At 39.2% G+C, this 18459-nt stretch overlaps 5 protein-coding genes and 1 pseudogene across 7 annotated transcripts; 3 read left to right on the top strand and 3 right to left on the bottom strand.

Moving 5' to 3' along the window:
• Positions 1–818: 818 nt before the first annotated feature.
• On the bottom strand, positions 819–2333 carry LOC106407623. The gene has a single exon (XM_013848497.3). It carries the CDS (start codon positions 2331–2333, stop codon positions 819–821), a length of 1515 nt encoding a protein of 504 aa, XP_013703951.2.
• Positions 2334–3015: 682 nt separating this feature from the next.
• Positions 3016–7066, top strand: LOC106411456. Of its 2 annotated transcripts, none has more exons than XM_048756763.1 (15): positions 3016–3239; positions 3308–3371; positions 3449–3511; positions 3596–3880; positions 3952–4271; positions 4355–4454; positions 4531–4584; positions 4811–4897; positions 4987–5115; positions 5185–5930; positions 6005–6065; positions 6151–6312; positions 6450–6504; positions 6603–6645; positions 6859–7066. In XM_048756763.1, exons 1-10 carry the CDS (start codon positions 3193–3195, stop codon positions 5476–5478), a joined length of 1443 nt encoding a protein of 480 aa, XP_048612720.1. In that variant the 5' UTR covers positions 3016–3192; the 3' UTR covers positions 5479–5930; positions 6005–6065; positions 6151–6312; positions 6450–6504; positions 6603–6645; positions 6859–7066. The 2 variants fall into 2 exon arrangements, with proteins under 2 accessions (XP_048612720.1, XP_048612719.1); XM_048756762.1 differs by having other exon boundaries at positions 6151–6213.
• On the top strand, positions 5751–6930 carry LOC106408246 (UPF0047 protein C4A8.02c-like). Its single transcript, XM_013849052.1, has 7 exons — positions 5751–5859; positions 5958–6058; positions 6151–6213; positions 6279–6312; positions 6450–6504; positions 6603–6645; positions 6859–6930. Exons 1-7 carry the CDS (start codon positions 5751–5753, stop codon positions 6928–6930), a joined length of 477 nt encoding a protein of 158 aa, XP_013704506.1.
• Positions 7067–7279: 213 nt separating the features above from the next.
• Positions 7280–9475, bottom strand: LOC106411457 (annotated as a pseudogene).
• A 755-nt stretch (positions 9476–10230) lies between these two features.
• Positions 10231–13518, bottom strand: LOC106407628 (chaperone protein dnaJ 10). 2 transcript variants are annotated; one of them, XM_013848503.3, is made up of 10 exons: positions 13266–13518; positions 12888–12947; positions 12423–12505; positions 12174–12330; positions 11865–11991; positions 11613–11771; positions 11268–11446; positions 11108–11188; positions 10863–10988; positions 10231–10576 (listed from the first exon to the last, which is right to left on the bottom strand). In XM_013848503.3, the coding sequence occupies exons 1-10, from the start codon at positions 13350–13352 to the stop codon at positions 10472–10474; spliced, it is 1164 nt and encodes a 387-aa protein (XP_013703957.1). In that variant the 5' UTR covers positions 13353–13518; the 3' UTR covers positions 10231–10471. The 2 variants fall into 2 exon arrangements, with proteins under 2 accessions (XP_013703957.1, XP_013703956.1); XM_013848502.3 differs by lacking the exons at positions 12888–12947; positions 13266–13518 and adding an exon at positions 12593–12846.
• Positions 13519–15586: 2068 nt separating this feature from the next.
• On the top strand, positions 15587–17989 carry LOC106408247. Its single transcript, XM_022702656.2, has 2 exons — positions 15587–17142; positions 17414–17989. Exons 1-2 carry the CDS (start codon positions 16741–16743, stop codon positions 17987–17989), a joined length of 978 nt encoding a protein of 325 aa, XP_022558377.1. The 5' UTR covers positions 15587–16740.
• Positions 17990–18459: the final 470 nt, after the last annotated feature.

Here is an 18459-nt window from a genome sequence, read left to right on the forward strand (position 1 = left end):
ATCAGTAAGGCTTGTATTCCCATCTGGAAGCGTGGCATTCCAACCCTTCTCCACTATCTTTTCGATCCCTGCTTTGCTCAGCAGCCTCTGATCAAAATAAAAACGACCTTTGCCTCTATCATCAGGCTCATAAATGAAATCCACTCTAATTGGCCTATGATCAGAGGCTCTCATGGTTCTGTATTCTGTTTGAGAGCGAGGAAAGAGCCTGAACCATTCATCATTGCCAAAACTTCGATTTAACCTGCACTGCACCCACACTTTATCTCTCCAGCCTGCCCATGATAGTGTGTTGCCTGAGGTGCGTAGATCTCTAAGTTTACAATTAGTAGCAAAGTTTCTGAAGTCCCAGAACGTAGACTCTGCTCTAATTGCTCCACCAAGCTTCTCATCGTTACTCATCAGCTCCATGAAATCACCAAGGAGAAGCCATGGCTCATTCCTTGTGATACCAATATCAGTTAGTTGATCCCATACTTTCTTCCGGTGTTCTTTGACAGGGTCTCCGTAGACACAAGAAATGTAGAAAACCAAAGAACCCAACTTCACTTTTGTGTCAATGACTCTTTTATCTTTTGAAAGAATCTCAACACTATAACTCTTTTTCCACATCAGAGCCAATCCCCCACTACGGCCGATTGGATCGACAGTTACCAATTCATCGTAACCCAAATCTAACTTCAGCTTCTCCATATATTTACATTGTTGCATCATTTCACTCAAGAACAAGAGGTCAGGGAAGAACTTTTTACGGATTTTGCCCAACCGTTGAACTGTCTCAGTGCTTCCTGTACCTCGACAGTTCCAGCTCCAAATGCTCATTGGGATGGCAGCGGCTTCAGATCGGAAGCCACCGTTTGTTCTTGGGTTTTGGATGATTTGTTAGCCTTAGGAACCGTTGAGCTGGAAGCTTTACGTTTCCCCATAGAGTCCTGACTTGACTCTAGAACTTTATTCTCACTGAGAGATGTAGAGTTTACATTCGTTCTTGTACGTCGTACCCATGCAGGGGGGCGATTACGGTTCCGCTTCTTAGATCCTTGGTTGCCGGTAGAGACAGGTGGAGCTATACCAACACTGAAAACCGTAGCACCTTGGACCAAGAGATTGGATGAGCTGCCCTGTCCAACTGATTTTTCTGATTCATAACCAGACTCAATAACTGGATCAGGGAGAGAGACAGCAGGAGCTTTACCCAACCTTGCGAGGACAGATTTCTGGTTCTGTTGGAAGTTGTAGTTGAAAACATGCCCTTTGTCTTTATTGAGATCGTGAGAAATTCTCAACATGACATCTTGTACTCCTGGGGCTTCTACAATGGAGTTTTGTACCCGCTGGATTCTGGCCCTTCGTTCAGTTTCATCAGCATGAGAGACGTATTGAATGGCCATGCGTTGATCTTCTTGTGATAGTTTCAGAAATAGAGCTGGAAAGCCAGGTGGACCCTCCAACAATTTGCCATCCTTATTAGTTGCTGCCGACTTCTCCGTAGTGGGCGTACGAACTGATGGTTTGTTATTGTTAGGATCTGGCTTTGTATGTTTCCTTTTCGCGTAAGGGCATCTCGTTTTCTCATGCGTGAGCCGGAAGCAAGAGAAGCATCTTTTATGGAGTTTTTCGTATTCATAGGATATGACCGTAATGTCACCGCCTGGAATTATAAGATTCTTGGCTTCAAAAGCCGGTTTCTCCACGTCAAGAGTCACCTTAGCCCTGATGTAGTCGGTTGCTTGAGAAACTTTGGGGTCATAAGCAATCTCCTCCACATGCCCTATCTTCTTGGCTAAAGTATACATCGTTTCAGAAGTGTAGTAGTTCATCGGAATGTTGCGTATGCGGATCCACACCTCCAGCGAGGTGAGAAAGTCCTTCGGTGGTGATGGGCACCATCTCTCCAGTAGAAGGGTCCAGTGGTTGTAAGACCAAGGCCGATCTTTCAGTACCGTGATGAGATCTTCTTCCCTCTGAAAGATGAATTGAAACCTGTCCCTTGAGAGCGCTATACCACGTACTCTTCCATAGACCCTCCATGCAGTAGCCATGTAGTTTATCATTCTTGACATCACTTGGCAGTCTGGGTTCAAAAGGCGGCCAAGGAGACTATTCTCATTAGCCTCAAAAACCCGGAACTTGGGATCATCCGGCAAGACAATCGGGTCGTCATCCACCAGAGACATAGCACTTATTGCTTTGTAAAGAGAATCAGCCATCTTCAGCCCCGAGAACGAGATATGACGGTTGTTTTGCGAGTTTCTTGGAAGGAGGTCAACCACCGTGAATGTGAACTTGCGATTAATGCTGCAATATTCGCATACAAACTTAAGGGAAATCATCTTTAATTTGGCCTTGATGAGTACGTTTGTAAGAAGGAAAGGAAAGTATTGGGATAGGAATAGGGAATAATATCAAGATAGTATCAAAAGAAATGGAAAATCTGAAATCTTCCTATAAATTGACCGTTGCACTAGCGCCGGATTGGAGAATCACCTAACCAAGAGGGATTTAAATTTGGAAAGTTCCGATTAACTGAGAATCGCCTTAAACACAAGTTGGGGCATCAATTTTTCCCATCTACTAGTGTATACTAACTTATTATCTTACTCTGAATTGTCCCCACTTACCTAGTTGGTTTGAGATCGACGGCATTAATTGCTCGCTTTATGATTCTTAACCTATTTCAAGGAGTTGTATCAGTGTGATAGATGTGAAAATGAATCATATACTACAACTATACTTATATTATATCAGTATTTATTGTTTCACTCCTTATGATTTATTTAATTATCTCAGACTAGTTGAGTTTCAAGCACTGGACCAAGTGAGTGTACTAAGATAAGACTAGGAATTTATTAATAAATGGAATTGTTAATAAATCTTGATTATTTAATAATAATAATAATGCTTTGGGATACTATCGTCTGAACTCCCGGGAAAAATGTCGGTTGCTCGCTTATTTTTTTCCCGGAAAGATATGATATATATATATATATATTTTTTTTTTTTAATATAATGTTTTTTTGGAGTCACATAAGCAGCAATGGTACTAAACGACAAGGTAAAAAAGGATGGAGCTTTCCGAGAAATGCTCTAAAACGTCTCAAAGGAAGATATACTGATGGGATGGGATGTCTAATTTTAATTATTATTCCTTAGAGTGATGAATTTCTTCTACAGAAAGACAAAAGAAAGAAAATGATGGGTCTGCGTTGCCCTTCTCCTGATTGTTCATCTTCTCCAAGGTACAACCTTCTTTTTACCAAAAGTTTTCATCTTTTTAGTTTTAATGAGAATGGGGTTTTGGTTACAGGAACTCGGAGAAGCAGAGTGTGATTGTTGCATCACCTTCAAGATTCTCTTGCTACAGTGAACCGGTAAATTTCATTTATCTTAATCTGCTTATCTTTTTGGTTCCAAAAAGTCACACTTGTCTGTAACATTTTGATGGCAGTTTGTATCAATTGAGAAGAGATTACTAACTCATAAGGATTATAATTACAACCTAATGCCAAAGGTTTGATCTTTTGTAATGCTTTGTTACCAAGTGTACTTTAGATAAGAGCTCTCTTCTTATATGTTCTGTACTTTTTGTGTACAGTCTTCAGAAGATTTGAGGAAGGAGATTGCTTCACTCGAGTTTGAGATTCTGCGTACGGAGCAGTACTTGCTCTCTCTTTACAGGACAGCTTTCGATGAACAAGTTACTTCTTCTTACTCTCCTCACACTGAAACAAGCTTAGTCTCCAATCAGTTTTGTCCCAAGTCCGAGCAGTCAGAACTCGCCGGTGTGCTCAGCTACCATTACCAAGCTTCTCCGGTCTCTGAACGTTCCTCTTCGTGTCCTAAGAGTTTCCAAGCCAGCTTGAAAGCCTTTTCCGCAAGAGTAAGTAACCCACATTGCAACAAAACCATTTAGCATTGTCTTAGCTTGCTAAACTAATATGATGTTTGCAGGAGAAGACAAGATATGTTTCTGGCAATCACACTACTCTTGGAGACCTTCTAGGCTCGTCTTATATCGTAGATGACACAGTGAACCCGAGTAGGCTCTCTGAAGAAATCTTGAGATGCATATCTTCAGTGTACGTTACGCTCTCCACCAAAGCAAGAAGCAGTTCTTCTTGTCTTCCGCCTTCTTCATATGTCTCTTGGAACCCATGCCTCGTGGAAATCAAAGAGGAAAACGCTCCACGTGGCATTGTAATAGAGTCTCTGAAACTTCAGCTGGATGATAGTAGCTTCAACCACGCAGCTCTTATGCTCCAAAACTTCAGGTATATTATATACATATTTTGCCTATGGGAACGTTTTACAAATGAATCTAACATGTTAGATCAAATGGTGTGTATGTATATAGATCACTAGTTCAAAAGCTTGAGAAGGTTGATCCAAGCAGGTTGAAACGAGAAGAGAAGCTCGCGTTTTGGATTAACATTCACAATGCCCTCACAATGCATGTAAGCCAACAACAACTAGTACTCTCTCTTTTTTTTTTCTTTCAATTTTTCCCCATTAATTATCTTTTTCTTGCAGGCTTATTTAGCCTATGGAACTAACAACCGCGCAAGAAACAACTCTGTTTTAAAGGTTTGGTCTTACAATCTCTTAGACCAGTTGATTTTTCCCAGGACCAGTCCTGAGATTTTGGTGCTCGTATACAATTTAACAATTTTTAAAAAATAAAATTTGGGGTGTAATTTTATTTTGTAATTTTGGAGGCTCTAGGCGAATGTTTTATTTGGCTTTGCTCATGACCGTCACTAGTTTTTCGTCGTTGCTGTTTACTTAAGCCACTTATCTACACATGTCTCAGGCAGCTTATGACGTTGGAGGCTACCGCGTAAACCCTCACATTATCCAAAGCTCAATCTTAGGCCTTCGCCCTCATTTCACACCACCTGTATGCAAACACACATTCTCTCTCTCTCTCTCTCTCTCTTTTGCTTGAAATTTCATAATACCTGTGCTTGACGTTACTTAAAAAAACAGTTGCTGCAGACACTCTTTTCGCCATCAAGAAAGTCGAAAACTTGCACAGTCAAACACATTTACGCCTTGGACTATCCAGAGGCGTTGGCTCACTTCGCTCTCTCTTCAGGAGCTTCCACAGATCCTCCTGTATGTTTTCTTTTAACCAAACACTTTGTTAGATTCACAATCTTTTAACGTTTATAAATGTTTTCTCAGGTTCGGGTTTACAAGGCGGATTGCGTGTTCAGAGACTTAAGAAGAGCGAAAGAAGAGTTTATAAGAAGCAACGTTCGTATACAGAACGAGACAAAGATAGTGTTGCCTAAGATAGTTCATTACTATGCTAAAGATATGTCACTAGACGCATCTGCGCTCATGGAGACAACGGTGAGGTGTTTACCAGAGTCCATGAAGAGAGTTGCTCAGAAACTGTTGAAGAAGAAGAGCAAAAGCATTGAATTCTCACCGGAAAACTTGAGTTTCCGTTATGTAATCATATCAAGACACTGATCATCCATCATCATGCTATGTAAAGCGAAATGTACATTAAAACGTCACGTAGTTTTTATCATACAAATTGAGAGTTGAACTACACGCCGTTTTGTAATACATCACGTAGTTTTTATCTTACAAATGGAGAGTTGAACTGCACGCCGTTTTGTAATTCGACATAGCCACACGAAAAATTCTGAATAGCGAAAGTGAAAGGCTTTTGGTTAGGGATTGGAGTAGGGATCTTGTCAGCCATTGTTGTTTTCGTTATTGGGCTTAGAGGAGGAGATATGAAGAGCTCGACGATCTTCTTCTCTGGTGTTGTTCCTCCTTCTCTACGTGTCAGATCGGTTCTCACTCCAGCCACCGAACGAGGTTCCATGGCGACGTCCTCTAACGGTCCTAAGTGGGCTTAGAAAACCATCACGCTTCCACCGCAACGCCGTGGATGTCATCTTATCACTCCTAAGGTTTCTTCTTTTGAGTGTTTTTTTCAGCTGCTATTCATTGTGGATTGGTTTATAAAGTATTGATTTTGAAACAGATTTTGAAGGAAATTGGACAAGACTTGTCGGGTTTCAACTGTGGTCTTGCTCATGTCTTCTGTGAGTCTTCTTCGTCTTCACTCTGTAATATTTTTCTCAAGCTTCTGTTTGAACCCTTGATTGAAAGTTTGGATTTTTCCTGCAGTACAACACACATCCTGATGTTCAGGCTGATACTGAGACTTTCCTGAACAGGATTGTTCCTGAGGTATAGTCTATTTAGCTGCCTTCTCATTGTATTCACTTTATTTTTTTTTTGTTCTTGTAATTCAGGGGAGTTCAGCTCCTTGGAGGCATACCATGGAAGGTTTGTTTACATCAAACATAGACATAATTTAAAACGCATTGATAATCCAAAGCTGTTCCCTTTATCTTATGATTTTATTTGGCAATTCATATGAAACCTCTCATGTGTTGAGAATTGAATTGTGTACATTATTGCAGGTCCAGATGACATGCCAGCTCATATCAAATCATCAATGTTTGGGTGTCAACTCACGTGAGCCACCTCACTGTCTTATGTTTTTTTGCACTATTAATTGTGTTGGATTGTGGGGTTTTTTCACATGATAACTGTTTTATTGTCTCTGCATGCAGAATCCCAATAACAAAAGGCAAGCTTAACATGGGAACTTGGCAGGTATTCAATTTCTTCATCTGACACTATGCATTGCTACTTTCACATGGTTTTCCATGTTTCTTCTCATTTATGGTGGTGACCTGACTTCGTTGGATTGATTGTAAATGGATCTTATTTCTTTCAATAGTACCATTGTTTTCAATGTATATCCTTCACTGCTCTCGTTAGCATCTAGTTATCTCATTTTAAAGGCGCTTGTGTGTTGGGTTTCAGGGAATATGGATATGTGAACACCGTGATGATCCAACAGCACGCAGAGTTGTGGTCACCCTCAACGGTATCTAAATAATATCTCTTCATGTTTTGTTACCTCGTGTGGAATTTACGGTCCTGTAATGGAAATTTACTTTATTTTTCTTTGTGAGACAATACTGCGACTAATGTGTTTATACACAAAGTAAAAGATCAGTTTCATTTGATTTTTCAAAGTTCATAAAAATTCAACATTCATAAAAACCAAATGAAACTGATCTAAATCTCTTCATCTTCAACATACATTGACCGTTGTATAAAGAAATTTTCATATGTAAATTTAATGCCAAGAAGCAAAAGAATCATAATTCTATTAGACAAAGAATATGAAACAAAGGCAAAAGAAAAGAACAAGGGTACATGATGGGGGACAATAAGTAAGAAAAAAAATAATCAACACAACCTTTTGTCTTTAAGAGATTTTTATTTATGATTTGTTACCTTCCAAGCTCCATGTCTTCTAAATTCATATGTTCTATTCCTTCTTTGAGAAGCCTAAGTTCATCCTCTGTCATACTGTTCTTACCGTGCGGCGTGGCTTTCGGCTTCCTCTGTTTCTCCAACTCAACCGCCCAGCTGTAAATAACCATCCCCGCTACGTTTTTGACCGTCATCTCCGAGTCAAAGAGAAGCCATCCTAACGTTAGGACGCAGACTGTTTTCATGTGACCAAGAACTTGGAATGAGGTAGCAGAGAATCTCCCAATGCAGAGATATTGACTTATGTTGCAGAAAACCGCCAAAGCGCAAGAGAGAAGAATGCACAACTGGGGACATAGTTACAAATTGTTATACAAGAGTTGGAACAAAGTAAGGTGTTTTGGAGACTTTAGGTACTTACAATGGCACCGTAAGACATCTTGTAAGTAGAGACGAATCTGCCGCTCAAGAAATAATCAACAAATGGGCCAAAGGTGAGGAGAGAAAGGGCTTGGATTGGAGCAGTCTTGCTCAGCAACTCGAAAGAGCCGACTGAGTATTTCTTCTGCAGTGAACCTATTGACTGTTTCCAAGAAACAGAACTTGAGCATCGTCATCAGCAAGGAAGAAGATTTCCAAGCTAAAACAGAAGATAAGGTAGTGTTTAATGAGTGATGGTGAATAGCACTTACGATCTGCTGGAGAGAGGTGGAGAAAACGGCAGTGGAAGCACAGATGAAGCCCTTAGCATTAACCTTGACATCAGTGACAGTACAGATGCCAACACCGACAACGACAACCAAGACAGAGGCCTTGACTTCTCTGGAGTAGTGCTTGTTATGAAGAACCCATTCCATCACGCACACAACCGGAATCATGCTCAGTTTCGATATCTAAAAACCACACACACATAGACATACTTATAAAAGAAGAAGAAAAAATTAAATAAAAAAAGGTTAAACCTGGTAGAAGCCAACGGAGTTCAACATGAGGCTGAAGTTCATAGCGGCGATGGAGACGTTAGCGACGAGGGAGAACCAGAGAAGCTCCCAGAGAGGAATGTGTTTGGATGCTGATAAGCCGGTGTGGCGTTGGAGACGAGGCCGACGAGAGCAGTGAGTGCGAAGTGGAATCCAGTGAGAGTTGTCGCTGATGATTAACAATTGAATACAATGAGATAAAAGAGGGATTAATGAAAATGTAAATGTTGGAGATGAGAGAAGAATCAAACCGAAGGTGAAGGCGAAGCCAGAGGAAGACATGAGCTGTTTATTGGCCATGATGATCCCTACGGAGCTCGTTACGTTCATTGCCCATGCACCCACGTTTGATACTCTTGATGATGCCTTCTTCTCCATCTCCTCCTCCTTTATGTTGGTTAGATCCGGGAGGAAGATGACGATGAGATCTAGAAAAAAAAAACGATTCAGAAACACACAGAAGACGTCTCTCTCACTCTGTAAGTGTGTCTTCTTCTTGTTCTTCTTCGTCCAGTGGGCTCCACTCTCGTGGTGATGGTCTTTGCTATAACAAGTAAGCATCATTCGCCATTGTGATCCCTTTCCTCGACGCTTTTTTGCATTATTATTTATGAATTAATTAAGGGATTACCTGTCTGAAATTTGCATGTTATATAAATTGATGCCTGTCGTCGTTTACGTTAGGTCTCTCATGCTTTCGTTTTTGGAACATTTGTTGTTAATTTCATCTTCTTCTAACGTTATGCCTTAATTTCTCATAACGTCGAGAACTAAAACTTACCAAGTGCTAATCACCTATTATACAGTTTTGTAATCCTCAAATTAAACGAATAATATATCGATTAGAAATATTCCTCAAATAGTCTGTTGACTTGCACTTCTGTTTCATAAACCAAACAAGTAACATATTTTACTATTAATATAACTTTTTTTTTTATTTTTCAAAAGCCAAAATAGTAACATGTAAGAGTTTTTTTTTTGAAAAGCAGTAACATGTAGGGCTGGACAAAAAATCCGAATCCGAAGAACCGAACCGAACCCGACCCGAGAAAATAGTACTGAATCCGAACCGAAATTGATTAAATATCCGAACGGGTTCAAAATTTTAGTATCTAAAGTATCATAACCGAACCCGGCCCGAACCGAAGTATTCCGGGTACCCGAATGTATCCGAAATTGATTTATATACCCCCTTATATAAATATATTTTAGATTCAATGTCTATTAAAAACATCCAATATATATAAAATATTTTTAAATTGTCCAAAATACTTGTATATACAAATAGTCAAAAGTAAATACCTAAAATAGCTAAAATATACTCAAAACACCAAAAATATTTGAAATATCTATTGATTATCTATTCAGATATTCAAACCAAATCAAACTATATGTTAAGTTTAGGTATTTTGACAAATGTTATTCAAATTTTTATGTAATATAATATTTTGTTTATAGATTTTTGAGAAATTTAAAGTATATAATGAATTTTAAAATTTTAAAAATAATTTTAATGGGTTATCCGAACCAAAACTTAAAAATATCCGAATGAGGCTGAAATATTTGACCCCGAAAACCTGAATAAACCCGAACCAAACCCAAATGGGTATCCGAATGCCCACTAGTAACAACATGTAAGAGTTTCTCTAAGAATAACCATCAAAAGAAAAGAAAAAAGAGTTTCTCCAAAAAAAGACAAAATTGACAGGTAAGTTAAAGCTATTGCCATATCTGCTTTATGTCTTCTGGTTTTTCTTCATATATATTGTTCCTTTTATAAACGCTGCGACCAATGGCAGCGGCAGAAATAAAGCTATAACGGAAGTAATTTTGTTGATATAGAAACTAAAAACAGTCGCTAAGGGATTATCGGAGACAGGAAAACGGAGTTGCCTTGCCGTGTAGTCTCTAATAATTTCTATTACTCAGAATATGATCTCCAAACATCATCTTAGATATTGATAAAATAAATAAAAAATTAAAACATTATACATTGTCAAAGATGAGAGTTTATGTGCTTTTCAAAGATCCAACCATTTCTTATCCTAATAAATATTACACAATGTTTACCAACGCCAGCAAATACACATATCAATATATGCATAAATGCTTGAAAATTTGTAATATTAAATGACCTTTCACGATCTCTTATCTGAATCAATCCTTTGCCAGTTTCAAGAGTGTCTCCGCGCTCCTGGAGGTGGCGCAGGCCGTGGGAAGTAATAGTTGAATTGCTCTTCTCCAAGCTTAGGAGCTTCCACATATGGGCTTTGCGGTTCCTACATAAATATTGCATTTCATCAGTTACAATGATATCAACATTATTTTGTAAGAAACAATGAGTCGAACAGTGTGTTCCGTCTAACTAACAATACAACCAACGTAGTCAGTATTATCTCTTGATCTCTCATAAATCATAAACCTAAGCAACTCTCGTGACCAACACATCATTTTGACAGCTACCGTAAAATCAATCTTGAATCTCTATCACATACAAACATGGAGGTATGTGCACATAGTTTGGGTTGTAGATGGAGTGGATAAAGAGGAAGGAGATGGATGTACCTGAGGCCCAAATGAAGAATGTGATGCTTCATCAGAGTTTGGTGCATCACGGTCTTGACCATTTCCGTTTATTTTGTGAAGTTCAGCTCTTACTAATGGATCACTCTCACTGGCTATCTTGTTCTTCTACATGACGGGAAAGTTAAAAGCCCTTTTACATCAGTCTTTCCATCTTATTTCTCGAATGAATATTTTGAACAAATAAGCGTTATATTCTCAAAAAATAGACAGAAAAACATATTTACCTGGAAGATCTTCCCCAAAGTTTTTAACCCCTTTGCCCTTGCACGAAGCTCTTCTCTCTTGGCAGTGGGATCTTGAAGAACCTGAGACAGAAAACAGAAACTCATAACGTCAATTACAACAAAGAAACTCTACCAAGGTGACACAGCAGCCAAAACATACCAGTTCACAAACACGGGAGATGGTGCTTTCGATATCAGCAACATTGAGTTTCCACAGAGAATCAATCATCACTTTCTTATGTGACTTCATGTACTCTTCAAGCTCCTTCTCAGTATAATTTCCTTCAGCACTTAGCTGCCTTTTCATTTCCTCTTGCAGCTGGAATAAAGCGTATGCGCCTAGGGAGATAGAAAATAGCCAGAAAAGAAAAGTCACTAAACGGTTCTCCCTAGGGGATTGAGTCCAAGTTCTAGAAAGCTAGGAAAGTACTCTTGGGGTTCTCCCTTAGATGTTCTCTATGTAACTTATTCTACAACTTATAGCCTTTCTTACTAAGTCACTAACCTGTTGCAGCTGTTACTTGGGACTTGATCAAGTGACCTTTCGTCCTAAACCATTCAGCAACAAATGGTACACCGAGATATATAGCTTTCTTCCCAAGCTCTTTTGCCGCTTGTCTTACGTATATATACCCGATTGTGTTCAACATTTCCACACCGTATGCTGTTGAAGAGTAGATGCATAAGGAGGTGAGTCTGATTGCAATAGAAAGCATAAACTATGAAAGGGATTACAAGATGCTACAGAACATGTTACCTGCATTTGAAAGTCTTGTAACTTCAGCTTCAGCATTGCTAATAAATTCGTCTTTGTTGGTCACATATAGGTAGAGGCGGTCCTTGAGAATCTGAGCAAGCTTGTCTTCTCTTTCTTTCTGAACAGCCTGAAACCAAAAGCAATATAACATGCTTAGCAAATTATGAAAAAGAGTGAATCCCTTCTGAAAATCTAAACCACCTTCCTCTCAAGACCAGATGTTTAATCTTTTCAATAGAGTGTGAGGGGACAGTTAAGAAAGTTTAGATGAAAAGTTGTTTTGACCAAGATTGAGACGAGAAAGTTTACCCTCATTTTATCTATAATCTTTTTAGTATCAATCTGATCCCCTTCAGAGAGAATATCAAGAGACGCCATTGATGCCATAGCAAGCTGCCCTATGTACTCTTCAAAAAGCTCACTCCCAAAAAGCATAGCAAATATTGCCGCGGGATCAATGATCTCACTGCAAGAATGAACACCACAAAGTAAGAACTGGGGAAATGACCAAATTCTTTGGGAACTATCAAAAGAGAGAAGAAGAGAAAAGACACTAACGTAGAAACCCCAGACTTTCCATATGTGTCATAAGCCTGACGTTGCCCTGGATCACTTAGCACTTGGTAGGCCTCTCCCAACACCTGTATAACAAGTCAGATTTTAAAAAAAGCTCATCCAAAAAGGACTCGCCAAAGCCGACCACGAAAGACAGAGAGTAGTGTGCATACTATGCTGATCTCTTTTGATATGCTTTTATGAGTTTGATAACAACTATACCGCAAAAAAAATCCCACCTCCACTCTTAAGTTCTCCGATGCGCTCAACAAACAATGAGATGAAACTACAACCCTGGTGCTGATGCACAACTGAGCAAGACTAAAGCATATGATACAGAATGTAGACATCCACTCCATTATTTCCCAAACATCATAGGCCAATAAGAGAAAGTACATATACTCACTCTAATTCGAACAATGGTATTTTGATCTCCTAGAAAATTAAAAAAAAAAAAACAGAACTTGCCTGGAAATTATGAGCAGACTGAGGATCATTGGGGTTCTTATCTGGATGTACTTGGCGTGCCTGTAAACACACAAGACAAATCAGCATCCCGAAATGTCTTTTATAACTCTGATAAACCTAAACCATTACATAAACTTGTTGTGTCCATTACAAACTCCAGAGAGAGAGAGAGAGAGTGAGCTCTTGAATTGGAGAGCAACAAGAAGCTTATATTCATCAAACTAGAAAACTACTCTAAAGCCGTAAAAAAAAAAATCACCACTTTGTAAACTAATGATCGCATCTCATGAGAACCCAAATCAACCCCATAGCTAAAACTCACCCGATTCCAAGAAAAAATTAGAGATTCGATTTGGAAGAATGACAAAAAAAAATGACCTTGATGTAGTAAGCTTTCTTAATCTGGGTCTCCGTAGCTGTGGGGCTAACGCCGAGCACGTCGTAATACTCCGTCTCTTTCACCATTACTGTTTATGATTCTCCGATCACGATCTGTACCGTCTGAATCTCAACAGTCCGATCACAACGAAGCTCTCAAACTTTCTTCTCTGGCGAGTCGCGAAAACACACACCACGTGCCCGCCTACTTCAACTCAAACCGCTTCTTTTAATTGACCGTTTTTTTTTGAATTGGTCTCTTTCTTGGACGTTTCTATTCGCCACGCGTTTTCCCCGTCAGCGTCTGTCTGCCTTTTTTATTTTTATTTTCATTTTCATTTTCATTTGTCTTAATCTTTTATCTTACAGATTAAGGAGAGCTATTTAAATAGGGGAAATAGGTTTCTCTGTAATTTATCACATTTCTTTGTTTTAGGTTAGTGTCGACTTTCTGATTTCGCCTTTGTGACAATGTCGTTTGAATAAAAGTGACAGGACTGATCAATACAAATGACCTTTACGTTTTTTTTCCTTTTTACCTTTTTTTTTTTTAACGAGGGATATCCAGAACCTATGGAAGAGTCCAGACTAATCCAAGAGGAGATGCAGCCCAAGGATATATTCTCTCTCCATATATGCAAATAGACCCTAAAGCATATGTCTATATTCGTGTCGTAACCATAGACATCATGATATAGTTCTCTCTAGCAGGGTTCGAATTCGCAACATGGATAGAGGAAGGAACCCGTCTTTATCATTGGGCCAAGATGTTCCGGATAATGACCTTTATGTTTTTATGAAAGTTTTATAAGGTTTCTAGTTAATTCCAAGAGCTTTCTATATGGTCAGTCACTTCCAGCTTCACGAGTTTTGCATGCCTCCATTAATGTTGTTGCTTTTGTTAAGAAGATGCATGCTTTGTTCTTTAAGTCATGCGCAAACTAATTACGCCTTGGACTATATATTTGAGGATTACATCTTGAGATTTTGTGGTTACTACTCTTTGGTGAGACACGTGCAGCTTCATGTTGACATGTTTCATATATTATATGGAAGATTAATACTAGTAATCAAATTCCTATCTTCATGAAGAAACATTTGATTTGTATATATATAGCCTTTAACCCTCTTGCTCTTAAAAGGTAAACACCATCGTGCACGACTGATTGATCTTAATTAACTCTTTCAAGGTAAAACTTTCTGATAAGCGTCTAAGTACTCTTCTTGCTTATCGGAACATATACAATCTCAAGTCACCAATTGATGCCTTGAGCCATCAAATCTAGAGAACAAGCTCTCTGAATCTGTCTTCTTGAAGAGATGAACTCAACAATCCAAATGAGCAAGTCTCTCAAAACCGATAAACAACAAGAAAGGTAAAGCTTCTCTTTGTATTCTCACTCATCCTCTATTCTCTAACTGTCATCTCCTTTCTTCTTGCCAGCTCAGCAACTAACAGCCACGTCACCTCTAGTATTTAGTATCTATCAATTTCGTAGCCAAGTAATATTCTTGATTTTGTTAAAAGGCTGTTGTACGGTATTATTTGAAAGAAAAAAAAATCGTATATAGAACCACATTACGAAAGAGTGATAGACCCTCCTATTTCTCTTTGCATCAAAACATAGAATCATAATACTGATTCTGATAATTAATCATATATTAAATGATTCTTGCAATTCCTGTAAACACCACAAGGAACATAAAAATCTAGCATGTTCATTTTGGGCTTGTTAACTCATTCAAACATCTCTCAACATTCAGTGTGGAATGAGCGTACGTAAGCTAAATGATGTCTTTAATAAGCCACTTTCGTGCACCTTATACTTTTTAAATTATGTTTGTATGGTCGCATGGGTTAGACATCACAAAATGCTTGTTAATTAGTATATTTCTGTATAAGCTACTAAGGTCCTGTTCGTTTGCTCAGTTGACTGATCCATCTGGGTGAAGGTGAGTATTGATGTTCGTTTAGTGGACTTAATCGGTACATCCAGATGGATCAGCCGGGTGAGTTTCGAAAACTCAGCTGAATTTTTTAAAAAAAGCTGGCTGAGTCTCCACCATGCATCTAGCTGCAGCTGATTCAGTCAAAAACGGTCAATGACCAAAATAACCCCGCTACACATAACCCTAGTTTTAATCTCTCTCTCACGCCTCTCAGACTCACGCTCTCTCTCTCTCACGCCTCTCAGGCTCACGCTCTCTCTCTCTCTCTCTCTCTCTCTCTCTTTTGGCGGCCAATCTCTCTTTCTCCGGCGACCCCTCTCTCCGGCGACAATCTCTCTCTTTCACGCCTCTCAGGCTCACGCTCTCTCTCTCTCACGCCTCTCAGGCTCACGCTCTCTCTCTCTCCCCCTCTCTCTCTCTCTCTCTTTTGGCGGCCAATCTCTCTCTCTCCGGCGACCCCTCTCTCCGGCGACCCCTCTCTCCGGCGACCTCTCCTTCTCGCTCAAGTAAGATTGTGTTGTAAGTTTTCTGTTTTGTTGAATCGTTTACATATGAAATCCAATCTCTCTTTCAGGTTCTCTCTCTCACTCCGGCGACCTCAGCTCCGGCGACCTTAGCTCCGGCGACCTCTCTCTCTAACTCAAGTAAGAGTCTCTGAGATCTAAATGTTGTGGGTTTCTGTTTTGTTTGGAATAGTTTTATCACCTCACCATATATGAATCTCTCTCTCTCAGGTCTCTCTCAGGTTCTCTCTCTCACTCCGGCGACCTCAGCTCCGGGGACCTTAGCTCCGGCGACCTCTCTCTCTAACTAAAGTAAGAGTCTTTGAGATTTAAATGTTGTGGGTTCTTCGCCTGACACCAATATCTCTTCATGGGCGATTACGTTGGTCAGAGTCTCTACTTCGTCTACTGGTTGATTGTATATGCTTTTCTAATGCGTGGATTTGATTTATTTTTCCCCTGACTTTTGATTTTGGCTCTTATTGTTGACTTTATGGTCATGTTTTAGATTATTGTAGCTTTACTCATTTGAGATTGTTTTGTGCTGCTGATATGATTCGGGGTTATTTGCTCAACTAGAAGAGATCATGGCCATTGTGTCAGAGGTCCCGGGTTCGATAAATATGGTTCGGTAGAGCACTAATTAGTTGGAAACGTATTCAGTTTAGTCACTCTTATTGTCTAATCCCAAAAGGTTATAAGATTGTTGATTTTGGTAGACTTTCTGCTACATTGCATTTTACTTTTAAAAGATCTTTGCCATTGAGAAAAGTCATTCTTTTAGTAATTGGTTGTATAGATGAAGACAAGCGACTAGTCTTTGTACTGAGAGTTGTGTGTGTATTATTATGCCTCATTTTTTGCTGGTTATATTATCTCATAATTGTGTTGAATTTTGTGAAGATCGAGGGTATTATTCTGTGGAGACAGTCTCGCTCTTGGTAGCACTCAAAGTTCGCTATAGAGATAGGCTTACCATCCTTAGAGGGAATCAACAAGAAGCTTTCTCATTCTATTAAACAATGACATCCATCCCTGGATCTGATGTGAGTATATTCCACTCTAATCTTTTATTTGATCTCAGTTTTGTCAAGTGCTTTTCTTATTGTCTTGAATCTTCAAATAAGAATCTTATATGGAGTGACGAGCAAACACGGTTCTTTCTTCAACTAAGACTTGACGAGAGTCTGAAAGGAAACATAAGAAAGCAGATGGTTAATGAGGCTGAGAGACAGGTGATCATGGATAAGTTCTATGAGGCATTTGGTATAAAAATTCCATGGAGAAAATTTGGTATAAAGTACAATACTTGCAAGAAGCAGTACGACTCTTTTAAGAAGTTGACTCGGAACAGAACGGGACTTGGTTTTACTTCAACTGGATCCATCAACATGAGTGAGGACTGGTGGAATGAGCGATGCAAGGTACAAGTTCTATGATTCTCTTAACTTTACTGGTTCAGTTTTGATTGTGTTGTTGGAAAAATAATGATGTGATGAGGATTCTGTGTTATGTTCAAGCAAAGAGTGATGAATATATTTCTTTGAATTTTCTTTGAATACAAAATGTAGTCATTTGTGTAGAGTACTAGTATCATCTAGACTCTTTGACTGTTACTGTGTATTTTTTTTTAATGTTTCTATGTATTCAAAGTGGAAATACAGTGTTCTCACTTTGAAAATTTTCTTGTTTCAGGAGTGGCCTGGTGCTAGAAAATTTAAAGACAAGCCGGTAGCAAACATGGATTTGATGGAGAAGGTATTTGGGACAGTTTATATTAGTGGAGGTGAAGGTTGGTCTGCTCAGCAAGGTGAAGATGTTTTAGACACAAAGTACACAGATCATGATGATGAAGATGATGCTGAATCAAGGCGTGATGTCCCTACTCAAGAAGCTGTTGGAGATGAATCAAGGCGTGGTGTCCCTACTCAAGAAACTGATGTCGCATCTGAATCAAGGAATGTTGGCCCCTCTTCTTCTAGGTCAAAGGTTAATAAAAAAAGATCAAGGGCTGTACAAGCAGGACAAGCTGTGGCTGATGTGATTAGGGAGAGTGTTGAGTCTCGAGACAAGATTCTTTCCCACAAGAATCATCTAATAGAGAATCATCCCGAGTTTAGTTGTAGTCAACTTCGAGCCATGGAGGTTCTTCACTCTTTGTCTGCTGTAAGGATGTGGTCTCCTCTCTACAAAGCTTCAATTAACCACCTCAAAGAAGATGCTGCGAATCGTCAGATCTTAAGTTCTTTGTCAAAGAAGGGCTTTAGCTGAGAGATATCAACATTCATCTGACACAGTGAATAGGAAGATAGATGAGGTTTTAAGTTCTTTGTTGAAACTTGCAGCAGACATTGTGAAACCTGAAAGGGATGAGTTTGCAAGTGCTAGTCCTATTCTAGTAGATGATCCGCGATATTACCCTTTTTTTAAGGATTGCATAGGTGCTTTAGATGGAACTCATGTGCCGGTTCGTCCTCCTTCTGGGAATGTTGATCCATTCAGAGGTAGAAAAGGAGAACCAACTATGAATGTCTTAGCTATATGTAATTTCAGCATGAAATTCATATATGCTTATGTTGGGGTTCCTGGGAGAGCACATGATACAAAAGTGTTGACATATTGTGCTAAGGAAGAAGCTTCTTTTCCTCATCCTCCAGTTGGAAAGTATTATCTAGTAGACTCTGGATACCCAACTAGAACTGGTTATTTAGGACCTCACCGTAGAGCTAGATATCACCTGG

This window comes from Brassica napus, chromosome C5 (assembly GCF_020379485.1).
Source record: "Brassica napus cultivar Da-Ae chromosome C5, Da-Ae, whole genome shotgun sequence".
Classification (NCBI taxonomy): domain Eukaryota; kingdom Viridiplantae; phylum Streptophyta; class Magnoliopsida; order Brassicales; family Brassicaceae; genus Brassica; species Brassica napus.